This window comes from Eubalaena glacialis, chromosome 10, assembly GCF_028564815.1.
Source record: "Eubalaena glacialis isolate mEubGla1 chromosome 10, mEubGla1.1.hap2.+ XY, whole genome shotgun sequence".
In the NCBI taxonomy this organism is placed as follows: Eukaryota; Metazoa; Chordata; class Mammalia; order Artiodactyla; family Balaenidae; genus Eubalaena; species Eubalaena glacialis.
The window spans coordinates 116226750-116252514 of record NC_083725.1 but is presented as its reverse complement, the minus strand read 5'-3'; the positions used below and the strand labels follow the sequence as shown (position 1 = coordinate 116252514).

Below are 25765 nucleotides of genomic sequence, written 5' to 3'. Positions count from 1 at the left end.
CCTGCATCAGGTCTCCATGGCAACGGCGTGCCGCGGCCGCAGATGAATGAGCTACCGCGAAGAAAGGAGGAGCGCGCTCCCTCTTTCAGGCGTCCAGGCTTAGAGGCTGCCCCAGGAAAGGGGATGCAGACCCGGCACTGGGAAGGAGGGGGTGCCCTCATATTCAAAAGGGCTCCAAGACCCATTCATCCCTACTGACTCTATTATGTCCTGGGAACCCGGGAGCTACTCAATTCCGGCAGGGATCCCTGATCTTTTGGTTCAGGCATCCTCAGGTCCCAGGGTTCCCCTTTACCTTCATCTACCCTCCCAGTCCGTCACCTCTCTCTGCTCCCCAAACTCTGCGGAAAATGACATCATGTGGCTTAGCGCCACCGCGTGGCGGCTAATGTCGCTGCGTCTGGCGTGCTGTGGCTGGGGTCTCGCCGTCTATGTCGTCCTCTGGCGTTTGTGAGAGGGAAGAGCATAAAGGATCTCGACAGTCCTCACATTAAGACCCTAATGAACAAAGACATCATTATAACATCAGTAGTTAACGTTTAATGAGTGCTCCGGATGTGTCGATCGCTGCTAAGGGCTTCCTCCATATCACTTCATTTCATTCTCACAGCAACCTTGCAATGCAGATGGTGATGAAGATGATGACGATGACCACGACTACTACCATTTTACAGGTAAGAAAAACAGGCTTAGAGAAGTTGGGCTTGCCTAAGATCCTACGGCTGTACAGGACAGAACCACCACCTGAACTCATGACTGTGCAAAAAGCGTTTGTGACCCCTTCACTTCCAAACCCATGGTCTCTTTTGATCCAGCTCATAGCCTCTTGAGATAAGCAGGACAGCACGCATTAAAATTATTCCCATTTTACCGATAATGAGACTGAGACCCAGAGAAGTGAAATGTTTTGCCCAAAGTTTGAGCAGCCATGGATGGAGCCCAGGCCTCTAGGTCCCTGATCTAGGCATTTTAGGATGAGGTGGCTGAATAACAGGGAGTCCAGCACATTCCTCTGAGACTCTACCCCTTTGGCAAGAGAGACTGAGGGGCTAGCTCATCCCGGGCTGTTCCTCCGTGGACAATGGAGCAAATGGAGCAGCCCAAGGTCAGTAGAGGGGCAGGGACTCTCCCTCACCTCCCGAGGTTTTGAGAGTTCATAGGACCTAGATGTTCCAGTTTGTCTTATATATATATAGTATAAAAATATATTCTATATATAATATAATATATAATATACATATTATATATATATAATATATTATATATATATTTTTTCAAATTGTATTGGTATCTTCTAATGCAGTCTTCCTGCTTATGCTGGGTCCCTTGCTATTATCTACTATTGGGGTGAAAATAATGCCTCCTGGTTTCAGCTTGCTGCTTTAAAACTGACCTGTGAATTTTCCACAGAATAACTTTTCTCAGGTCTATGGTTTTCTTGTTTTCCTGCAGAGGTGCTGACTCCATGAAAGTCTCTGGGGGCTGTTGGTGGTTTGTTCTTACCAACTTGTATTTTGGGTTGAAGGGACACACTTTATCACCTAGTTTTGGTGTAAAAATTCCCCACATGATTTGATTATATTATCTAGTTGCTCTGTTTTCAACTGGGAATTCGTGGAGATTCAAACCCTGTACCTCAGCTGCAGCTCCTGTCTTACCCATTATTCTTTGCTAAGCCACTTGAGGATGCCAAAGGATTGAGTGTTAACCATTAAAGGGAATCCAAGGGGCTGGTGGTCACAATTTCTAAAGCTAAAGGCACTGCTACCAGCATGGTTTAGGTTTTTCAGGAATTTACAGCGAACCATCAGCTACAAGGCATGTTGTCCCCACGTGGGTGACAATAACCCCACTTACCAGATCGTGGACTTCCAAGGCCTGTCAATGGCCGTCTTGTCCCATTCAAGGGACGCCAACTCAGTCAACCCCTTTCCTTCATCCTGGATGGCTCTGCTGTTTCCCCGTGAGCTTGTAAACAGGATTTGCTGCCATTATGGCAATTCTGAAAGGGCTGGAGAAATCCATCCAGAAGTGACCTTTATCTAGACTTTCCCAGATGTGTCCCCAAGTAGCTGCTCCTAAATGTTTTCCTACTGTTTCCTCCAGCTGCTGACTGATATTAGGGTGTCCCCTCTTTCTGACCCCAAAGTTTCTCTTACAAGGTGTGCTTACAGTTGCCCATATAGACCCTTTCTGCCTCCTGACATCAGTGTCCTCTGGAACAGTTAGTAGCTCCAGAAAGTCTATAGGGGTAGGACAGTTTGAGACCAGTTGGTAAATTCCTTATCCATTCACTATTCCACCATTAGGTTATTGATCATACATGTGTAATTTCCCACCAATTCCATATCTGTCCCTGAGTGGCTCCCAGGGATGGCCACAAGGATGTGCCTCTCAGCTGTGGTTTCCCATAGTTGTTCGGTCCTAATTTCCACCAGGCAGAGCTGCGAACTGTCTCATGAGCATTTTCAATTGGAGCCATATCTAGTAAATTCTTATAAGCCAACCATACTCCACGTGTTGCAGGTAGGCCACTGGTTGAAGATAAAAATTTCCAGGACTTCCCTGGTGGTCCAGCGGTTAAGACTCTGTGCTCCCAATGCAGGGGGCCCGGGTTCGATCCCTGGTCAAGGAACTAGATCCCTCCTGCACACCGCAGCGAAGATCCCGAGTGCCACAACTAAGACCTGGCACAGCCAAATAAGTAAGTAAATAAATAAATATTTTTTAAAAAGATAAAAAATTCCAAGTTATTCCTACAGTCAGTGGGGTCAATCTTTGTGCACTGTATCTGAATCTTTGTGCATCGTATCTGTTCAGATTTGTTAATCCTTGAGATTCTGTATCAGTTAGTTATCGCTTTATAACAAACAACCCCAAAGCGGGGTAGCTTAAAACATTACACATTTATTATTGCACACAAGTCTATGGATTATCTGGGCAGTTCTTCTGGTTTTGGATGTGTTCAGTTAATGCTTTGTGGTCAGCTGTGAGTTGGGTAGGCAACCCTGCTGATGTTGGTTGGGATCTCCCACGCGTTTGGGGATCAGCTGAATGTAGGCTGGTCCAGTATAGTCTTGAAAGGGACAGTTGGGCTCTCTTCCATGTGGTCTCTCAACCTCTAGCACCCGAGCCTGTGTTTGTCCACACGGAGGTGACAGGGTTCCTAGAGAGAAGTGGCATACAAAGCCTTCTGAGGCCAAGGCATGGCATTGTGTTACTTTCTCCACGTTCTCTATGGCCAAGTCAGTCACAAATTCAACCCCGCATCAGACTGGGAGGAGACTAGAGAGTTCCAGGGCAAATGGTGTGGATACAGAGAGGCCAGAAACTGGGGCCACGAATGCAGTTAACTTACCACAGGCTCCATGAGTTTCCCTACGACAGCCAGTTATGGTGACAGTGAATTATGCCTGCTCACACCTTGATTTATAATAGGTTCATTATTCTATATTGCATTCCTAGAATTGATGTTTACCAGGTTCTGAATTTGTATTATTAGGGGAATTCCCTGGCATCCAGTGGTTAGGACTTAGCACTTTCACTGCCCTGGCCCAGGTTCAATCCCTGGTCGGGGAACTAAGATCCTGAAAGCTGCACAGCACAGCCAAAAAAAAGAAAAAAGAAAAATTGTGTTATTAGGTTTCACAAGCACCACCCATAAATAGAAAATTTGAATCCATAGAACTTTATTAGTAGTTAGAAGCCACTCAAGGCAGCTCACTATCATCCATGTATCAAGCGTTCAGCTGCAAGTAAAAGAAAATCAACTCAAAGTGGCTTAAAAATAATTAAATGTAATATCTCACAGACAGGGAAATCCAGAGGAAGGGTGGTTGATTTAAACTTCTGAGAATATCCTCAAGGACTCAGGATCATCCCATGTCTCTGTTCTGCCAGGCTCAGCATGAGGTTCATCATTTGAATGGGAGAAGTTGACGTCAGTGGTTAATATCCAGAGGAGAAAAAGAGTGGGTCTTTCTATTCCTGGATCTCTTTCTCAGAAGAGAGGGAACTTCCCCCCCCCCGCCAAATCTCTGGTCCTGGTTATTTTCCATTTGCACCTCCAGACCCACTTGCCACCTTCTCTAGCTTGCTCCAAGCCCTGGGAGGGTGACCTCTACGATAGCATCAGTGGGCTCCTTTGCCCATTTGTTGCCAGGCAATGTGGCCAACAGGAGTCCTTGGCAAGAGAATAGAAGGCAGGAGGAGAGTGAGTTTGAGGTATTCAAACCTCCCAGCTCCATTTCTGCTGGGCCACCATGGATTGGTGGCAGTTTCTTTATCAAAGACGGGAGCCCTCTCTCCATACAGCTCCCACTTTCTAAATTCTGGCTGAGGTGTGGTGGTGGCCCTCTGCTCTTGCTCTCTGACCCTTGTTTCTCTAAACCATAGCTTTGTAGATAATACTGTAGATATACTTTGTAGATAATTCCCAGTTTGTGCCATCTGCTTTGGTCCCAGGATTCTGACAGACACCCTCCCCTACAGGTCTATCCCACTGGTTTCATTGGCTGGAATTGAGTAAGGTTCCTATATCTGAGCCAGAACATAGTGGGAGGGAGCAACAAGGTAAAATGATTAGAAAGAAGATGATAGAGATGGAAGATTCATCAGTGACGTCAAACATAGGATAACTGGCATTCCCAGTGAAGAGATCAGAAAAAAATGCAACAGTAAAAATATTAAAAGATATAGTATCACACTTTTCCAAAACAAGGAATGGCCTTTATATATAAAGAACTCATAGATGGAAAAAGCACACATGTCCTAGGGGAGAGGAGGAATCACATGAAAGCATAGAACAAAGCTGTATCCTGAAGGTACTAGATTCCTTCAGATACAGAAAGATTCTCATTAACATTCATGGGGGAAAAAACCTTGTTATATACAAGTAGGAAAACATTGTTCATTCATTCAACAAATATTTATGCTAGATCCTGCTCAAGACACTTCGGATACATCAGTGTACCAACCAGATAAATGTTTCTCCCCCTGTGGAGCTTACAGTCTAGTGAGGACAGACAGACTAAACAACGGACATACTGTCTAAGAAAATTAGGAGAAGGAGTTCCCTGGTGGCCTAGTGGTTAGGATCCCGGGCTTTCACTGCTGTGGCCCGGGTTCAATCCCTGGTGGGAGAACTGAGGCCCTGCAAGCCATGTGGCGTGGCCAAAAAAGAAAAAAAAAATTAGGAGGTGTTAAGTTTATGGAAAAAGAAAATGTAGAGCAGGGTTGTGGGATGGGGAAATTGGTTTGGAATTTTACATAGAGTAACAGGAAGGACTTCTTGACAAGTTAGGAGCTGTAATGGTAGGCCATGTTATACTGTGGCAACAGATAATCCCCAATTCTCCATTGCTCATATCAGCAAAGAGGAGATGTCAAGGAGGAAGACAGAAACGAGTGTGGGGACTTCCCTGGTGGCGCACTGGTTAAGAATGCAGGGGACACGGGTTTGATCCCTGGTCCGGAAAGATCCCACATGCCGCGGAGCAACTAAGCCTGTGCGCCACAACTACGGAAACTGTGCTCTAGAGCCCGCGAGCCACAACTACTGAAGCCCGCGTGCCTAGAGCCCGTGTTCCGCAACAAGAGAAGCCACCGCAATGAGAAGCACAAGCACCGCAGCGAAGAGTAGCCCCCGCTCGCCACAACTAGAGAAAGCCCGTGCGCATCAACAAAGACCCAACGCAGCCAAAAATAAATAAATAAATAAAAATTTAAAAAATAAATATATGATACAAATGAACTTATTTACAAAACAGAAATAGACTGTAAATAGAAAACACACTTATGGTTACCAAAGTGGAAAGCAGGGGAGGGATAAATTAGGAGTTTGGGATTAACAGATATACACTACTATATATAAAAAAGATAAACAACAAGGACCTACTGTATAGCACAGGGAACTATATTCAATATCTTTTGATAACCTATAATGGAAAAGATACTGAAAAAGAATATATATATATTGCTGTACACCTGAAACTAACACAACATTGTAAATCAACTATACTTCAATTTAAAAAAAAAAAAAAAAAGAGGGTGTTGGGTCTGACAGAGCTGAGAACAAAGACTCCAAACATCAGTTCTCAACTAGGCGCAGTTTTGCCCCCAGGGCAAATTGGCAATGTGTGGAGACATTGATTATCACAACTGGGGGAAGGTGCTACTGGCATCTAGTGGGTGTGGTCTAGGACTCTGCTAAACATCCTCCAATGAACAGGACAGCTCCCACAACCAAGAATTATCCAGCCAAATGTCTGTAGTGCTGAGGCTGGGAAAAGACTATATACTGTATGATTCTAACTATATGACATTTCAGAAAAGGCAAAACTATATTGACAGTAAAGAGATCAGTGGTTGCCAGGGGTTTGGGGGATGCAGGGAAGGTGTGAATAGGTAAAACACGGGGGACTTTTAGGGCAGTGAAACTATTCTACATGAAACTGTAACAGTGGACACATGACATTATACATTTGTCAAAACCCATAGACTGTACAACACAAAGAGTGAATCTTAATGTAAACTACGGACTATAGTTAATAATAATATATTGATATTGGTTCATCAAGTGTAACAAATGTACCACACTAACACAAGATGTTAGCAATAGGGGAAACTGGGCAATGGAGTGCAAGGGTGAGTATACGGATCTCCATGTATTATTTACTCAACTCTTCCGTAAATCTAAAACTGTACTAAAAATAAAATCTATTATTTATTTTTGAAAACCATGTTGATAATTTTCTCTGCCTAGACTAATCACATTTCACGTACGGATAAAATGTATTATTTGTAAGGTTCGAATATACACAGCATTTTTCAGTAACGCAGCGACTCTCTATGTAGAGGGACAGCTGCACTTTGTTTTGTTTGGAATTTTGCCAAGACTTGGTCACCATTTCAGAAAATCATGTCACCAATAGCAAACTAGCCTTGGAGCGGCCGGTTCGCCTGCACTGTGTATGCATTCACAGCCATTGCATGAACAGTGGTTTTATAAAGAGGGGCCAGCATCCGACTGCTTCACTGTGCCTGAGCATTAATATATTCAAACCCACATTATTTTATTACTAATACGTTTCTTTATCCTGGGTAGTTCAATTAGGGTATTTCATTGACATTAACTTTTGCCTATATAGGTAGGTTTTATTACAGATGAATTTCACTGCAGGATAGTAACAAAATATTTTCTCGTAGAAGGATGACTGAGTCTGATTGAGTGGAGAACCCCTCCTTTAAAATGAAATCCACACTCCTTACTCAGCCCTCAGGCCGGTCATAACTAGACCAGCTGTCTCAGAGGCTCCGACCCCTCCTCCTGCCATGCCTGCCAAAGGGATCTATTTGTATGTCCCAGAATGTATCGGCATTCTTATGTCCCTGACCCTGGTACGGCTGTTCTCTCGGTGAAATGCCTTCATCCTCTTCGCTCACAGCCTCACAAAGGCAATGTTCCTTAAACCTCGGTTCCTCATGTACTTCCATGGAAACTTGTGTCACAGCTGTGCCCCACTCTGATTAAATGTATAAATAAATTCATTTTCAAGGAAAAGTATATCTTATAATAAATAGGAAACCAGCATAAGTAGCCCTAAAAATAAAGTAACTATAAAAATACATAGAATGAACATAAGTTATTAATCTCTATTTAGGTAAATTTGTCAGCAGAAGCCCTGAGGCCAGTGTGTGTGTGTGTGTGTGTGTGTGTGTGTGTGTGAGAGAGAGAGAGAGAGAGAGAGAGAGATTAATAGGTGTTAGAAACATGTTAGCGCCGCAATGGAGACTTTCCCCCTTGTTGTATTCCGAAAGCTTGAAAGCAAATTGAAGAGAGAATCACTTTCTCATTCACTGTAATTTAATGATGTCTCTTGTTCTCCCTAAAATCATTTGTATATCACTGCAATCCATTTATTAACCAAACATTTATCAGGCACCTGCTATGTACCGGGCAGTGGCACTAGATGTTTGCAATAAACAGTAAACCAGGTAAGTAGGGACTTTCCTGGTGGCACAGTGGTTAAGACTCCACGCTCCCAATGCAGGGGGCCCGGGTTCGATCCCTGGTCAGGGAACTAGATCCCACATGCATGCCACAACTAAGGAGCCGGTGAGCCACAACTAAGGAGCCCGCCTGCCACAACTAAGACCCAGTGCAACCAAATAAATAAATATTAAAAAAAAAACAGGTAAGTACAGTCTTTGCTTCACATACTCACAGTCGGCTAGAGAAAAAAAAAAACACACAAGAACCTGGAAATGGCCAAAAAATGTCATTACTTATGAAAATAATTTGTGATTTAAAACCTCTTATTTCTCCAGCATCCCCAATACGCATGGCGATTGAAGAGAAAACAAACCCACTCGTAAATTACATGAGTTAGAGAGAATTAATTACAAAAGGGCAATGGTCTATCATCTTTCAAAGTTTTTAACGGAAAAAAGTGGGAAGTGGGTGCATCTTAATGTTTGATAAGATGTGACGTGGGACCGCTGAAAGTAATTTTTTTTTTAAGCGGCGGTGGTGGGAGGGCACCAGGCGAGGCTAGGAAGCGGGCCTGGGCTCACCTCCGGCTCACCCATTCCTCCGGACGCTTTGCTTAGCCCCTCACTGCTCCGGAGCTCAGCCACACCGTCACCGGGAAGCCCGCCTGGAGGCCCCGGAGGGACTCGCCCCTCCGTTGTGCGCCCCAAAGTCCCGGCGCTTCCCCAGGCACCCACTGGAGGAGAAGGGTCCATCTGTTCGTCTGTCTTCCAGACCGGCACCTGCACTTGGCCCTCCCCTCTGCCTCCCGGGGGACCCATCTAGGCGCAGCCCGCCAGGACCGCTGGCGACAGACGGTCTCTCCGGCTTCCCCCGGCACCGGCCGCTCTCGGGTTACACCCTCGGCCGGGGCTCTGCGGGCGCGCGGCGACCCGGCCCCTCGGCGGTCTCCCAAGTTAGCCGGCGCTAGCAGCGCCACGGCACCACCTCCGACTTGCCGGAGCCGGGAGAACCCTTCGCCAGGTCAGCTCCACAGCACTCCGCTGGGGGGGTGGGGGGGGGCACCTTCCCCACTACCTCCCCCCACCCTGCCTGCACTGGTCCGGGCCAGGCGCCCGCAGAGAGGGGAGGCGGCGGGGGAATCTTCCCGGGTCACCGCCTCTCGGGCGGCGCGGGGTGCCGTGGGGTCCGGGGACGGCGAGGTCGGGCCGGGGTCAGACGCGGGAGTCTGGAGTCCCCAGTCCTGAGGCCGGGAGGGGTGGTGCGACCCTCTGTCTCCGCCCCGGGGGCGGAGCCGAGGTCGGAGCCTGCGGAGCCTGAGACCAGGCGAAATCGGCCCGAGGCTCCCTGCCCGGCTCCAGCCTCCCCTCGGAGAGACCCGAGACCCCCCCTTCCCCTGTCCACCACCTGCAAGACCCAGCGTCCCGGGTCCCCGGCTCGGCCCACGGGCCCCGGAGCAGGTGCAGGTGCGGCTTCCCCATCTCTCTCCCACCCGGGCGCATCCCGCTGGGCGGCCATGGCGCGAGGAGACGCTCCGCAGGACAGGCGAGTTGGGGACCGGATGGGGTGCGTATGGGGATCCGGTGGCCGTGGGCAGCTCAGACCCGCTCCCTTCTGGCTCTCCAAAGCTCACAGCAGACCAGCTGGAACTACAATTCCCGTCAGCCGCCTCCCTCGGGTGCCTGAGCCTGGGTGATGGGGGTTGTAGTCCGCTCTCTGGAGGAGCTGCCCTGGGAGGTGGGAGGGGCCGCCGAAGCGGGACGTCCTCCGGGTGACCTTCTGAATGATCCTCACAGCTACCACCTGGTCGGGATCAGCTTCTTCATCCTGGGGCTGGGCACCCTCCTTCCCTGGAACTTCTTCATCACAGCCATCCCGGTGAGACTCGTGGCTGGAGTGACAGCCCCACGGTCACAACCACCGTCCGTCCCTCCAGCTGCCTTTCCCCACCACGCCACCTTTGACTCCTCATTATGTCCGTTTGTCGGCTGAGGCAGGATCCTCAGAGAGGGGAGGTGCCTCTCTCATGGCTAGGACGACCAAGCTTTGAGGGATGCCTAGATCCTAGAGGGGCAAGGCCACCAGGTCAGGGGATCCTGTGGAACCAGAAAGGAGCCATCCACCTACTTCCCCTGTTTGTCATTATTCCTGGCTAGTCACTCAAAAAGTGCGTTATCCAAGCCTTTGGTTTTCTTTGAAATAGCATGAATTACATTCATTCATCCAACAAATAGTTAATGTACACCTAGAGTTCCTGGCGCTGGGGGTACAGAAGGAAACAGCAGAGGAAGGTTTCATCCTCACGGAGCTTACATTCTTTCAAGGGAAGGCAGGAATGTGGGGCTTGTGTTCTCTTTGGGACTGGGTTATTCTTATATATTAAATGCACCAACTTTCCAGATGCCTCTTTAGTGCCTGGCTGTTGTGCTGGGCCCTGGAGACCCAAAGATGAATCAGCCCATGGTCTTGAGAGCAAGATGGGTGTATAAGAAATATAAATAATGTAACATGACACGTGCCATCCCAGGCTTGGAGCAGAGTCCTGTGGGTCCCCAGGGGAGGGAGCAATTCCTTCTGCTTAAAGGAAGAGGTGATTTGTAACTTGGGTAAAGCATTTGTGTTGGGGGAGGGGAGTGGTAGGAGGGGAGAGGGCACTCCAGGCGGAGACAGCAGCCTTGCAAAGACACCGAGAGGCAGGAGAGTACCAGCTTATTCAGAGAAAAGGCCAGAGCTTGGGGTGCCTGGAGCTTAGCAGGACGGAACAGGAAATGGGGCACAATAGGGAGACCAGGGTCTGGTTCTGAAGGGCCCCAAATGCTGTTACAAAGCCTTGGGGCTTTGCCTTGCAGGCAACAGGGAGCGGGGGAGTTAAGCAGAGTCGTGGCAGGATGTGTGTTCCAGAGAGAAAGCAGTTGGTCAGCACCTGGGCCAGAGCCTGGCTTACAGTAGGAGCTCCATAAATACTTGGGAACCTAGAAGCTGCTGCAGGAGTGGGGGTGGGGGCTGGCGCCAGGGCACAGGAGAGGAGGGGTGATCCAAAGATGGAGCAAGGCCCAAGTTGGGGGTTCTTAGGGCTTGGGCTCGGTCCCAGACTTCAGCCGTTCAATTCAATGCACGTTCATCGAGCTCCAACTGTGTGCCAGGTGCTGGGGACGGTGCAAGGACAGAGAGTCAGTCCCGCAGAAGTTAATGGAGCAATGCCGAGCATGGGAGGAGGTAGTGGGAGAAGGCTGTGGGGTTCCTGAGGGTAGGTTGTAGGGTGACCCTGTACCCCACTCCCCTGGCATCCTGGCAGTACTTCCAGGGGCGTCTGGCAGGGGCCAACGGCACCACCGAGACCCTGGGCACCAACCACACGAGCCCTGCAGATACCTTCAACTTCAACAACTGGGTGACACTGCTGTCCCAGCTGCCTCTGCTGTTCTTCACACTCCTCAACTCCTTCCTGTACCAGTGGTGAGAAGCCCTGCCCCTTGGGCTCAATCCCAGGCCATCCCTCTGTTGTCCCTTCCCCGCCTTTGCTGAGGCAGCTCCATCTGGGCCCAGGGAAGACCTCCCATCCTTCCTCCCCTCCCCCTGCATCTCTCCCACAGCCCCCACTGTCCAGCCCTGGGATGAAACTCTTGCCCCCTCCCCTCCCCTGGCCTGGGCCCAGCGATGCCCACTCCGCCCTCCCCCGTTATGAGCAGCATCCCTGAGACGGTGCGGATTCTGGGCAGCCTGCTGGCCATCCTGCTGCTCTTCACCCTGACGGCGGTGTTGGTCAAGGTGGACATGAGCCCCGGGCCCTTCTTCTCCATCACCATGGCCTCTGTCTGGTTCATCAACTGTGAGCACCGCTGCCATTCCCCACCTCCCCACCCAGACCCCCAGGGCTTCAGCCCAGCCTCTTCTTTTTACTGAAAGAGCCCAAGGTATCCAAGAAGGGAAGACAGCAGTAGCATCACCCATATCCCTGATGAGAAACTGAGGCCCAGGGGGGAAGAAAAGTCACTCGTCCAAGGCCCCACAGTGACCTAAGAGCAGGTCTCCTGGCCCCTAGCCCCTCACACCTAGGGCTGCACCTCGGAGGGGGGATGAATGTGGGGTGTTACATCGGAATGTCCAGAGTCTCATGCCTACCCAACCTAGTCCAGAGTCCCCTATGCACCCTGCCAACACCTCCTCCAGGGAGCCCCCAAGGCCTGCCTAGCTGAGCAGCTGCCCCCAATCCTGTCCCTCCACAGCCTTCTGTGCAGTTCTGCAGGGCAGCCTCTTCGGGCAACTGGGCACGATGCCTTCCACGTACAGCACCCTCTTCCTCAGCGGCCAGGGCCTGGCTGGGATCTTCGCTGCTCTTGCCATGCTCATGTCCATGGCCAGTGAGTAGACTTGGGTGGCTGGAGGGCAGGGGTGGCCTCTGGGATTCTGGGGAGCAGAGAGAGTGTGCCAAGAGCAGGATGCCTTGGGCTTTGGTGGAGCTGGAGGTGATGGGGTGATGGGGGTGATGGGGGAGCTGGTGATTGGGTTTGGGGCTCTTGAGTTATACAATGAGAGAATGACTAGGTGAGGATTGGGTTAACTTGGGGCCAGGGGCAGGATTCCTGAGGCCAGCACTGGCATGTGGCAGTAGGCTGAGGTTGAGGGAAGGGGGGACAGGTTTGGGATTCAGATGGACTTGGGTTTGAATCCCGGTTCCACTGCTCCCTAGCTGGGGGCATCGGCTGGCACTTACCTGTGTCAGGTTCCCCACCTGAATGATTATTATAGCTCCATCCTCAGATCGTAAGGAGCATGCAGTAATGAGCATGCAGTAATGAGCACATAGTAGGTGCTCAACAAAAATGACACATGGGGAAGAGCGAGAGAAGTGAAGGGCTGGGCTGGGGCCCCCGGCACAAGGGTCCTGAGTTTGTTAGTGGGAGGAATGGAAGATGCCGGGAGGTGAATCTGAGACATGCATAATGCGAAGTAGGAAAAGAGTTGTTAGCCCTGCGGGAGCTGGTGGACCAGCCACCTCCCTTCTGCAGCTGAAGTTTCTGCACAGGTGGCGTGGATGCCCAGACTTCCGCCCTGGGGTACTTCATCACACCCTGCGTGGGCATCCTCATGTCCATCGTGTGTTACCTGAGCCTGCCCCACCTGGTGAGCCTGGTATTGGGCTCAAGGCCCACTTCAGAGCATCACAGATACAGCCCTGAGTCTGAGGCCCTGAGAGAGGCCAAAGGAGGCAGAGGGGACCTGGGCCCAGCCCTGATCCCCAAAGGAGTCAGCCACTGGGGGACCCCAGCCTCTAAGTCAACAGGGTGGGGAGGGATCCAGACACTTCAGCCAAGCCAGGCAGGGACAACGCTTTCCTTCTGCAGAAGTTTGCCCGCTACTACCTGGCCAAGAAACCATCAAAGGCACAAGGTCAAGAGCTGGAGACCAAAGCTGAGCTCCTCAAGTCTGGTGAGCCTGGGACCCTGCCAGGGAGGTGGAGGACCCAGAGGAGGCTAGAGCCACCACCACAGGGAAGCATTTCCCCTCTGTCCCCAACTAGAACCCTCATCCCTAGTAGCCTCATGTAATCAGAGGCAGAAGATCTTGAAGGGAAGTCAATGGGATTAAAGTCATCCCTTTGCCCTCTGGGCCTCAGTTTCCTCCTCTATAAAATGGGGAGGCAGTAGAGCTTCAGGCATACAAGTTCTAGATCCAAGTGTGTCTGAGTTTGAATTCTAGCTTCATAACACCCAAGCTGTGTGACCTTAGTCAAGTCACGTAACCCCTCTGAGCATCAGTTTCTTTATTTGTAAAGCAATGGCAGTGAAATAATCCATTTAAGGTGCTTAACTCTGCCAGGCACAAGTATGGGCTTAATAAATAGTAGCTCGGCATATTTCCATTGTTAATTCTCTTTGCCTGCACCCTGGGCTGGTGGAGGGTCACTTGTTTTAATTGCTTGGAATCTCCTTCCCTCGGGCCTGGTTGTCACAAGCGTGGGTCACAGGCATGACCCTGCCCTCCCCTCTTGCCCCAGATGAGAAGAACAGGATTCCCAACAGCCCCCAAAAGGCAGCCCTGACTCTGGATCTTGACCCTGAGAAGGAGACAGAGATGGAGCCAGAGGAACCCCAGAAGCCAGGAAAACCTTCAGTTTTCATTGTCTTCCAGAAGGTTTGGCTTGGATAGAGCCCCCAACCACCATCCCTGGGGAAGAGAGGGCTGCTCTCTCCAGCCTTCCCCAGAGACTCTTAGAATGGACTGGGGCCTTAGTACTCACCTGGTCTACCCAAGGTGACAGGGTCATGGTGGGTCAGAGACACGCTGGGCCAGGCCCCAGTGTCCTGTTCCTGGGCCAGGGCTTGAGCAGGAGGGTTTGGCTGCATGTTGGGCTCTGGGTCTGCCCGCCTGCTCACACCCTTGCCTCCGACTCCCAGATCTGGCTGACGGCGCTGTGCCTCGTGTTGGTCTTCACAGTCACCCTGTCTGTCTTCCCAGCCATCACAGCCATGGTGACCAGCTCCACCAGCCCTGGGAAGTGGAGTGAGTGCTGGGAAGTGGAAGAGGACAGGGCAGTGGGAATGAAGGGCAGAGAGGGAAGAGGGCAGCCAGGACCAGGATAAGCCCTCTCTCCCTCCCAGGTCAGTTCTTCAACCCCATCTGCTGCTTCCTTCTCTTCAACGTCATGGACTGTCTGGGACGAAGCCTGACCTCTTACTTCCTGTGGGTGAGCACACCTAGGCTGGGGTGATCTGACGGTTTGGGGAAGCAGTCGGGGATCAGAGGGTGTGAAAGAGCACAGAAAGGTGATGTCCCGACAGTCCCACTGGTCTGAGTCTGGTAATGGAACAGCTGGCTGGTTGAGCAGTGAGCACCTGGCCCCTGGAGATATGCAAGCCAGGGCTTAGACTATGAACTCTTTGAAAGCAGAAGCCTTGTCCAATTGACCTGTGTCTCCAGCATCCAGCCTAGAGCCCAGACCCCGGTGCTTAGAGACTGTTATGTGGAGCTTCCTGTACCACGTGGGAGGTCAGACAAGATTCCTAGGATTTAGATTGCTTTTAGCCAAGATGCTGCTTCTTTAAATGAAATCTTCCAAGGACACACAACAAACAAAGTAGATCAAAGAGTAGCTGCTCGGGGAATTCCCCAGTGGTCCAGTGGTTCGGACAACGAGCTCTCACTGCCAAGGGCCCAGGTTCAATCCCTGGTCGGGGAACTAAGATCCCACAAGCTGTGCATCCAAGCCAGGATGGGGCCTGGATCCCCAGCTTCCAAACCCATCTTCCCCAAAGGGGTCTTCGGAACCCCCAGGGGTGCTCAGAGCCACCAACGTTGAAAACCGAAGATGCTTGTCTAGTTCTGCCATGGAGGGAGCACGAACTGGAGCTCAGGGGAGGCAAAGTCTAGTCCCAGGCTGGTCCTTGATTGCTGGGTGGCCTTGGCCCAGCTGCTCGCTCTCCAGAGGCCCAAGTGCTGGGTCCTCACTGGCACACATGGAGTAGGTCAGGGGAAGTGATAGTTGAGTCTATCTGGGGTGTCCCTGGAGCAGAGACCCTGCTCCCAGGGACCACCCTCACCCCAACCTTCTGCCGCAGCCAGACGAAGACAGCCGGCTGCTGCCCCTGCTGGTCTGCCTGCGCGTCCTGTTTGTGCCACTCTTCATGCTGTGCCACGTGCCCGAGAGGTCCCGGCTGCCCATCCTCTTCCCACAGGACGCCTACTTCATCACTTTCATGCTGCTTTTTGCTGTTTCAAATGGTTACCTGGTGTCCCTCACCATGTGCCTGGCGCCCAGGTCTGGGGGATGGGAAGGTCGGGGGGAGGGCCTGGGAGCAGGGAGGTGGGCTAGCTCTTTGAGGGGGGCCAGCCCAGCCCTAGCTGTCTCCAGGCCTCACTGGTGCCACCTGTCAGGTCAGGCTTGAACTGCTGAGCCGGCCCCAGGCCAGGAGCTGGGGAGAGGAGGACTTGGCTGGGGAGGTTCCTGCCCAGTAAAGCAGCCCAGGCACTGATTTGGGGGCCTCCTCTCTGGTCCTCCATTTCCCCATCTGTGAAATAAATGGGTTGGACTGTCATTCCTTAGGGCCCAGCTACTCCCCCAAATTCTCAGTTGCAAGGGAGCTAAGGTTTTGATCACAAGCAGAGTTCCTGGGCTATTTACTCTAGGGAAAATGGAGTTGAGAATCCAGGGAGAGCAGAGGTGACCGGGAGGACCAGGTAGGGGACATTTTGCCAGGAAGGAAGGCAGTTGCATCTAGACCCCAGGGGCGTGAGAGATGTCTGTGTCCGGTGGCCCCATTTTACAGATCAGGAAACTGGAGTCCAGAGAGAAGGGCCTAATTACAGTGACCAGAGGTTGGGTCAGCCCAGACTAGAACTCAGGCGTCCTGTTGTTAGGAGGGCGGAGGGCACAGGGCTGGGTCCAGGTTGGACCTGACATTTTCTAAGAGCTCCTACTCCTGTGTGTTCTAGGCAGGTGCTGCCACACGAGAGGGAGGTGGCCGGCACCCTCATGACCTTCTTCCTGGCTCTGGGGCTCTCCTGTGGAGCCTCCCTCTCCTTCCTCTTCAAGGCGCTGCTCTGAAGTGCTCCGTCCAGGGCTCTCCCAGCATCTTCTCTTCGGAGCTGAGACCCAGCACAGGGGGAATGGTGGGCCGGGCTCAAGCCTCTGCTGGGCTGGGGCCCCGCGGTCTGGGGGTGCCAGGAAGAGGCAGGTGCTGCTCTCCTTCCTGGGCTGGTGGCCACCTGGGGTGCTGCAAGGAAGAATTCACCATCTGCCATTCTAACCCTCCCCAGGAGTGGAGCTGACGCACAGAGACAGACTATCTAGATGCACACAGACCTCACTGAAAGGGTGATGATCATGAAAAAGAGGGCCGAGGACAATGGCCCTTCCTCACCATCAGGAGTGCATTTGTTAATCATGAGAAACTCACTGGCCAAGTGCCGGGGCTCAGAGGCCACAGGTGGGACCTTGCCAACTGTGTGACTGGTGTGGCCGCAGCTTCAGTCAGATTCAGAGTGGGAGCAGGGGCCAGCCCTGGGCAGGAGCTCCTCTTCTCTCCAGGCCTCAGCAACCCCACGGTCAAGTCTCCTGGACTCCAGAACAGAGGATTCCAGGGAAGTGGAAGGGACAGGGAGAAGGAGTTCAGGATCTGAGGGTGCTCGAAGGACCCTCTGGGCCTCAAACAGGGTTTTCGTCGCCAACATTTACTGTGTCCACTCCCCAGAGCCCAGCTGGGCCTGGGTCCCAGAACTGCAGTTAGCCTGCATGTGTTCACTGCACTTTACAGTTTGCAAAGCTCTTCTGCACCCGCTCTCTCACTGAAGCCACACTGAGGCCCTTGGAGGGAGGCCAGCAGGGATTGTGCTCCCCTCTGTACAGGTGAGGAAACCGAGTCCCAGGGGGAAGTGACCAGTTCTTGGCAGAGCCAGGACCCAGCCCCCACCTCCCTGTAGGTGCTGTTCTTCCTGCCCACTGCCTGCTTCCCTTTTCCTTGAGGGGCTCAAGGCGAGGGCCCTAAGCACTTACTCCACCTTTTTGCTTGTTTTTTCCCTCTGACCCTGCTCCTGGGTCTAATAATAACCTTCTCCATTTGTACAATGAATTCACTTTCCAAAGTGCTTTCAGCTCTATTGGCTTTGATGAGCTGGGTGGGGTGGGGATGATTGTACCCATTTGACAGATGGGATGACCAAGGCCCTGAGAGGGGCAGGGACTTGTGGGCATCCCTGTGCTGGGCCCTCTTGACCACAACATGGCCCAGGGGTGCTGGCCTGCAAGGAGCCCTGTGCTCCCGGGCAGAGTGCCTGGCCGCATGGATGACTATCGCTCTCTCCCCCACCAGTGTCCTCTGCTTCCCCAGGCTCCCCCTTCTCAGAAATGGAGACTCAGAGAGGCAGTCAGCCAATTCTCCAGAGGGATGGAGGAAAGGCCTGCTTGGCCACACACCTGTGCTACCCTGCCCAGCACAGAGAAAAGCAGGGGGTTTTGAGATTACACGCAGCGGCCTTTCTGCCCACTTGCCCTCCTGCCTTCTGTGACCATTCCCTCAGCAGCTATTATATGCCAGGCGCTGAGCCAGCGCAGGCCCCCTGCTCAGAAGCCAGAGGCTGCTTTGCTACCAAAGAGGAAAGTGAGGCAAGCTATGGCCTTGGGAGCTGAAATAAAGCCACACTCCTTCGACCCTTTTTCACTGTGCCAGGTTCTGGCTGGTCTGGCAACCCTGAAACAAAGGAGTTGTGACCCTCTCCCAAGGCCATGGGAAATAGAATGTAACTTGTGATGGGGCTTGTGAGGACCCTGCAGAATGTGTAATATGAAACTCTAGAAGAGGGGGCCAGTGAGCTCACTGGGGAGTTGGGGAAAGCATCCCTGAGGAGGTGTCCCCTGAGCTGGGCCTTGAGGGATGAATATGAGCTTGCTGGGCTGAGGTGGGGGAGGGGCGTCCCAGGCAGAGGTACCAGAAAATGTGGAAGGCATGGACACGGAATATTCAGGGAACAGTGGGGACTTCTGGCGGCAGGTCACGGGGAAGCGGAACCTCCTAGGGTGTGAGGAAGGCGACGGGAGAGGATGAGGCTGGGGCAGTGGGCTGGGGACAAACGCTGAAGGGCCTTGAGGCTGAGGCCTAACCAGGGGATTAGAGAGAGGAGAAGGCACACAGAAGAGAAGGCTGCTGCCTCTACAGAGGCCGTTTAACTTGGTGGTTAAGTGCATGTGCCCTGACCCACAGTCCTGGGTTCGAAGCCAGGCCCTTTCCCAGCAGTGGGAACTGGGATTCCTGGAGACTGCAGTCCTGGAGAAAGCACGGGAGTACAGACTGACATTTACTAAATGGTAGTTGTAATCCTGGGATTATTTTGTGCAGACCACTAGGCCTAGCTGTACCCTTTGGCTGGGACTGCTGGGAGCAGGACCCCAGTACTTCCTAGGTCCCCTTCTCCTTCTCTACCTTCAGAGACTGTTGTCTGTTGTACCCAGAAGCTCCCTAGACCTGCCAGACCCAGCCATCCCGGGGAACCCAGTGGCGCTGGTCCACGTTCAGCCGGGTTGGGCTGAGCAGTGGAGGATGGGCCCAGAAAGATGTCCTTATGATGTCACAACGTGGAATTCCTTCTTCCTGTCCTCCTTCCCCGTATACCTAGCCCAACTTTCCCATCATATCAGGATGCAGCTGGTTTTGATGTTAGAAAAATACTTGGGCTGATGGGCTACACTTGCTCATCCCTCTCCTGATGCCCAGCCCCCCCGGCCACCACCACATCCCCAGCCTGACACAGCTCTGCCAACAGGCCCAGGTTCCCTCAGAAGCAGCCAGTGTCCATGAGCAAACAGTTGGAGAGGGCTCTATGTGGAGGGCACTGAGATAGGCTTGGTGGAGGGACACAAACATTGCAAGGCCAGCCCTTATCCTCCAGTTGCTCACCTTTTTATGAGGAGGACACCTCCTGGTCTGTAAATTGATTCAGCTCTCCAATTAAAAGTCAGAGATTGTCAGAATGGATTTGAAAATGATTCAACTATATGCTTGCTATCTACCAGAAACTCACTTTAGAGCCAAAACCACAAATAGGTTGAAAGTTAAAGAATGGAAAAAGATATTCTATGTAAAACAGTAACCAAAAAAGACAGTTTGGGTGGATATACTAATATCAGAAAAAATAGGCTTTAATTCAAAAATCATTGAAGAGACAAAGAGGGATATTATATATTCGTAGAAGTGTAAGTCCATCAAGAAGATATAATAATTATAAACATATACACACCTAACAACAAAGTCCTAAAAGCTATGAAGCAAAAATTGACAAAATTGAAGGAGAAACAGACATTTCTACAATGATAGAGACTTCAGGATCCCACTTTCAATAAACGATAGAACAACTAGACAGAAGATCAACAAGGAAACAGGACTTGAACACACTACAAACCAAACAGGCCAAACAGACATACACACAACACTCTACCTAAAAACAGCGGAATATACCTTCTTCCCAAGTGCACATGGAACATTCTCCAGGGAAGATCACATATTAGGTCACAAAACAAAGTTGCAATAATTTTAAAAAAATATTTAGGCTGCGCCAGGTCTAAGTTGCAGCATGCAGGATCTTTAGTTGCGGCACGCAGACTCCTTAGTTGTGGCATGCATGTGGGACCCAGTTCTTCGACCAGGGATTCAATCCGGTCCCCCTGCATTGGGAGTGTGGAGTCTTACCCACTGGACCACCAGGGAAGTCCCTGCAATAATTTTTAAAAGAGTAAAATCACACAAAGTATCTTTTCCAATCACAGTGGAAGGAAACTAGGAACCAATAATAGAAAAACTGGAAACCTCACAAATATGTGGAAATTAAACAACATGCCCCTAAACAACTAATGGGTTAAAAAAGAAATCAAAAGAGAAATTAGAAAATGCTTTGAGACAAATGGAAATGAAGATAACATACTAAACTTAATGGGATGCAGCAAGAGCAGTGCTGAGAGGAAACTTGCAGCTGTAAATGCCTCATTAAAAAGGAGGTAGTATCTCAAGCAAATTAAACCCAAAACTAGCAGAAGGAAGGAGATGATAAAGATTAGAGTGGGCATGCCACGGAGCAACTAAGCCCGCAAGCCACAACTACTGAGCCCGTGTGTCTAGAGCCTGCGCTCCGCAACAAGAGAAGCCACCACAATGAGAAGCCCGTGCACCGCAGCAAAGAATAGCTTCCGCTCACCGCAGCTAGAGAAAGCCCGTGCGCAGCAACGAAGACCCAATGTGGCCAAAACAAACAAACAAAATTACAGTGGAGATAAACAAAATGGAAGATAGAAAAACAACACAGAAAATCAATGAAACCAAAAGTTGGTTCTTTGAAACGGTCAATAAAATTGACACACCTTTGAGTAGACTAAGAAAAAAAGTGAAGACCTGAAAATTACTAAAATCAGAAATGAAAGGGAGTCATTACTATTGATTATACAGAAATAAAAAGCATTATAAGAGAACACTATGAATAACTGTATGCCAACAAATGAGATACCTAGATGAAATGGACAAATTCCTAGAAACACATAAACTACCAAAAGTAACTCAAGAAGAAATAGAAAATCTGGACATATCTGTAACAAGGAATGAGATTGAATCACTAATCAAAAACCTCCCAGGAAACTCCAGGACCAGATGACTTCCCAGGCAAATTCTACCAGTCATTTAAAGGATTAACACCAGTCCTCAAACTCTTCAAAAAAATACAAGAGGAGGGAACACTTCCTAAGTCATTCTATGTGACCAGCGTCACCCTGATGCCAAAGCTAGATAAAGACATCACAAGAAAACTACAAACTAATATCCCTTAGGAATATAGATGTAAAATTCCTCAACAAAATACTAGCAGACTGAACCCAGCAACATATTAAAAGAATTATACACCATGACCAAGTGGGATTTACTCTAGAATGCAAGGTGTTTCAACATGCAAAAATCAATCATTGTAATACACCAAATATGAAATGAAGGGGAAAAACCACATGATCATCTCAATTGATGCAGAAAAAGCATCTGACAAAATCCAACATCCTCTCAAGATAAAAACACTCAACAAACAAGGAATAAATAAGAACTTCCTCAACCTGATAAAGAGTGTTTATGAAAAATCCACAACAAACTTCATGCTTAATGGTGAAAGACTGAAGTCTTCCCCCTAAGATCAGGAAAAAGACAAGGATGCCTGCTTTCACTATTTCATCTATTCAACTTTGTACTGGACATTCTAGCCAGAGCAACTGGGCAAGAAAGAGAAATAAAAGGCATCCAAATTGGAAAGGAAGAAGGAAAACTATCCATAATCACAAATGATATACACACATACAGAAAATCCTAAAGAATACACACACTGACACACACAATTAGAGCTAATAAATGACTTCAGCAAAGTTGCAGGATTCAAGAATACACAAAATTCAGTTTTATTTCTATACAGACAATTTTGACATCAATTCTGATGCGTGGGCTTTCTTTTTTCCCCACACCAAGCAATTCTCTGACACCAGCTAAGTGCCCTACAATACAACTCAGTTCTGACATTGTCTACCTGGAGATAGCATCAGCTTCCACAAGTTGGAGCCGCAGAATATAGGTCTCCTGATCACTCTTCAACTCAACAGCCTTGGTTCCCTACTGCGTGTGGAGTAGCCGGCGAACACCTTATCCTGACGTTCCAGGTCCTCCCCTGACTGTCCTAAAGCACCTTCCGAAGATTCACAGCGCTCGAACAGTTACTACAATACATATCAAAGTACCTGCCCTTCCCCACAGCCTCTCCTCTTTTAAAGAGTCCACGGAGCAATCATTCCACAAACACTTATCAAGCACCTTCTGTGTACGCTGACTCGTGTTAAGATATTCGAGGCGTTCTGCTTAAGTGTGTGTGTGTGTGTGTGTGTTAGGGAGGCAGGTGTGTGGATACACACAAGGTCTCTGCTCTGGGAGAAGTGCTGGGGGAGGGGAATCAGTGCACTGAATAGATTAATAATTTAAATGATCAAGCATCACCGCCACTGCCGCCACCAAGTTCCAGTACTTTAGACAGAGCAGTTCCTCCAGGGCGGTTTTCTCTAGTTCCTGCGGAAAACATATTGGTCCCCAATTTGGCATTGGCCAGAATTCCGGTTCTGGTTTTTAGGTGCCACCAAACCCCGGGCCCTCTTTCTAGGGAGAAGGAAAAGTACACCTCCAACCTCCTCCCATAAGGTCCAGGTACCTGGAGTATGAAACGGCCAGGAATGCACGTTGAACGAAGACAGAAGAGAGGCCCCGTCCGCACTGAATTGGGTCCCACCTCCTGTTCAGTTCTCTTCGACCCGCTGCTCCAGACATCGGGTTGTGAAAATTAAGAATCATCTCCAGTGTAAAACACGACCGACGAGGATGGGATTCGAACCCACGCGTGCAAAGCACAATGGATTAGCAGTCCATCGCCTTAACCACTCGGCCACCTCGTCCCACGTACAACACTCTTTTCCACATTCCTTTCTCTCTCATCTCCGCGCCTCCCGGGACCCTCGCAGGCACTCCTCAGTACAGACCTGATGAGACCTAGAGGAGGGAGAGACGGCGGACAGAAAGGGGCTTTTTGTGTTCCTTTCCGCCTGCCACAGGCGGGAACCCGCGCCATCCTCCACCACTCTGCAGCCAAGCTCTGCCACAATTTCCCCTCCCTAAGTCGGGGGCGAGCGCGCCGGGGTTTCAGGACGCGCTTGGTCCAGGAGGTCGCGCACTGACCCGGAGGAGGGGGTGCCTGACCCTGGGAACCCAGCAGGCGCGGCGGAGCGGTGGCGGGCAGTTTCCAGCGTTTACAAAGCGCGCGGCGCGGGCAGAGAATGCAGTAGCTCCTCCCGGCGCACAGGGGGCGAGCTGGCGCGCCCGAGGCCGGCGCGGGCGGGCGGGCGCGGCTGAGCGAGGGGCTCGGCTCGCCTCGGCTCGCTTCGGCCGCGCTCGGCAGGCTGCGGTAAATCCGGGCTTGCGGCGGCAGGCAGAGGCTGCGGCCCGGTGGTCCCTGCTGCGCGCCGCGAGCCCCGAGAACCATGCAGATGTCCTACGCCATCCGGTGCGCCTTCTACCAGCTGCTGCTGGCCGCGCTAATGCTGGTGGCGATGCTGCAGCTGCTCTACCTGTCTCTGCTGTCCGGGCTGCACGGGCAGGAGGAGCAAGACCAATATTTTGAATTCTTTCCCCCGTCCCCGAGGTCGGTGGACCAAGTCAAGGCGCAGCTCCGCACCGCGCTGGCCTCCGGAGGCGTCCTGGACGCTAGCGGCGACTATCGCGTCTACAGGGGCCTACTGAAGACCACCATGGACCCCAACGATGTGATCCTGGCCACTCATGCCAGTGTGGACAACCTGCTGCACCTATCGGGCCTGTTGGAGCGCTGGGAGGGCCCGCTATCCGTGTCGGTGTTCGCCGCCACCAAGGAGGAGGCGCAGCTGGCCACGGTGCTGACCTACGCGCTGAGCAGCCACTGCCCCGATATGCGTGCCAGGGTTGCCATGCACCTTGTGTGCCCCTCACGCTATGAGGCCGCCGTGCCCGACCCCCGGGAGCCAGGGGAGTTTGCCCTGTTGCGGTCCTGCCAGGAGGTCTTTGACAAGCTAGCCAGGGTGGCCCAGCCCGGGATCAATTACGCGCTGGGCACCAATGTCTCCTACCCCAATAACCTGCTGAGGAATCTGGCTCGTGAGGGGGCCAACTATGCCCTGGTAATCGACGTGGACATGGTGCCCAGTGAGGGGCTGTGGAGAGGCCTGCGAGAAATGCTGGATCAGAGCAAGCAGTGGGCGGGCACAGCGCTGGTGGTGCCTGCCTTCGAGATCCGTCGAGCCCGCCGCATGCCCACGAACAAAAACGAGCTGCTGCAGCTCTACCAGGTGGGCGAGGTGCGGCCCTTCTATTATGGGCTGTGTACCCCCTGCCAGGCGCCCACCAACTACTCCCGCTGGGTCAACCTGCCAGAAGAGACCTTGCTGAGGCCTGCCTACGTGGTGCCCTGGCAAGACCCCTGGGAGCCATTCTACGTGGCCGGAGGCAAGGTGCCCAACTTCGACGAGCGCTTTCGGCAGTATGGCTTCAATCGTATCAGCCAGGTGCTCATAAGGGAGAGGGCAGGGGAAATGGGGCAGGATGGATGGTGGGGTCAGGGAGCTATGAGTGGCTCTGGATGGAAAGGAGGCAATGAGCAGGAGGGATCATAGTTCAGGAGGTGGTTGGATGGTTGGAAGATCCAGGATGCCTCCAGAGGAATAGGAATGCTGGAGCGAGCCGGGATGTCAGTCTCTGCCCTAGGAATGTCATCAAACTTTGCTGACCTGTCTCTCCCCCCACAGGCCTGTGAGCTGCACGTGGCAGGATTCGATTTCGAGGTGCTGAACGAAGGTTTCCTGGTTCATAAGGGCTTCAAAGAAGCTCTGAAATTCCATCCCCAGAAAGAGGCCGAAAATCAGCACAATAAGATCCTTTACCGTCAGTTCAAGCAGGAGTTGAAGGCCAAGTACCCTGACTCCCCGCGTCACTGCTGAGCCCTTCCCTCCCCTAGTCTGAGAAGTCTCAGCCTCCTCCCTCCTTAGGCCGCCCCTCAGGCCTGACTGGGGTAAGAAATGTCACTCCACTTTACAGTGGTAGCTGTGGTGTTCGAACACTGGACTTGAGTATGGGATGCTGGGATCAAGTCCTAGCTTAACCACTAACTAGTTGTGTGGCCTTGAGCAAATCCCGTTCTCTCTCTGAGCCTCAGTTACCCCGTCTGTTAAAGGGAGGTGACAATACCTACCTCACAGAACTGTTGGGAGGTTCAGATGAGATGCTACATGTGAAAACATTCTGTAAGCTTCGTACAAATGTGAAGTATTATTAATATTATTACAGTATTGTTATTGTTATTGTTATTATTATTAACACTCTTGGGTGGGTGGGCTGTAGGAGAGCAAAAAGTATGAATGGGGCAGAGCTGAGAAGTCTGAGTACTTAACAAAATGGGAATTTTGGAGAGAAACCAGTTGAAGGCGTTGAATTTAGTTCTTAGCTTTTGGGCAACTTCCAGGTTGTCTTAGGCCTCCGTCTCGGGGGCCCTGGAGAAGGGATGGGTCTGCAGGCTCTGTGCGTGGGAGTCTGAGATCTGGACCCTTGAATAGGCTGGGCTGGGTAATTTGCCTACCGACTACAATGTGTAAATAAATGAGTGTTCACACCTAAAGCTGGCTCCATTACTCTCCTGAACCGGGCGGGGTGGGGGAGCAGGTCGCGGGTTCTCCCCTTTCAAGCCGTGGGTGGTGGCTGC

At 51.3% G+C, this 25765-nt stretch overlaps 2 protein-coding genes and 1 non-coding gene across 7 annotated transcripts; 2 read left to right on the top strand and 1 right to left on the bottom strand.

The window, feature by feature from the left end:
- Positions 1–9250: 9250 nt before the first annotated feature.
- Positions 9251–17539, top strand: SLC29A2 (solute carrier family 29 member 2). Of its 5 annotated transcripts, none has more exons than XM_061203799.1 (12): positions 9251–9535; positions 9787–9868; positions 11286–11446; positions 11680–11819; positions 12217–12351; positions 13017–13114; positions 13336–13420; positions 13989–14125; positions 14389–14494; positions 14593–14678; positions 15554–15749; positions 16428–17539. In XM_061203799.1, exons 1-12 carry the CDS (start codon positions 9507–9509, stop codon positions 16757–16759), a joined length of 1587 nt encoding a protein of 528 aa, XP_061059782.1. In that variant the 5' UTR covers positions 9251–9506; the 3' UTR covers positions 16760–17539. The 5 variants fall into 5 exon arrangements, with proteins under 5 accessions (XP_061059782.1, XP_061059784.1, XP_061059786.1 ...); XM_061203801.1 differs by having other exon boundaries at positions 15550–15749; positions 16424–16621; XM_061203803.1 differs by having other exon boundaries at positions 16424–16553.
- A 5316-nt stretch (positions 17540–22855) lies between these two features.
- TRNAS-GCU (transfer RNA serine (anticodon GCU)) lies at positions 22856–22937 on the bottom strand. Its single transcript has one exon. It is a non-coding gene; the product is annotated as a tRNA-Ser (tRNA).
- A 450-nt stretch (positions 22938–23387) lies between these two features.
- Positions 23388–25681, top strand: B4GAT1 (beta-1,4-glucuronyltransferase 1). The gene is made up of 2 exons (XM_061203758.1): positions 23388–24575; positions 24816–25681. The coding sequence occupies exons 1-2, from the start codon at positions 23520–23522 to the stop codon at positions 25005–25007; spliced, it is 1248 nt and encodes a 415-aa protein (XP_061059741.1). The 5' UTR covers positions 23388–23519; the 3' UTR covers positions 25008–25681.
- The last annotated feature ends 84 nt before the right edge of the window (positions 25682–25765 follow it).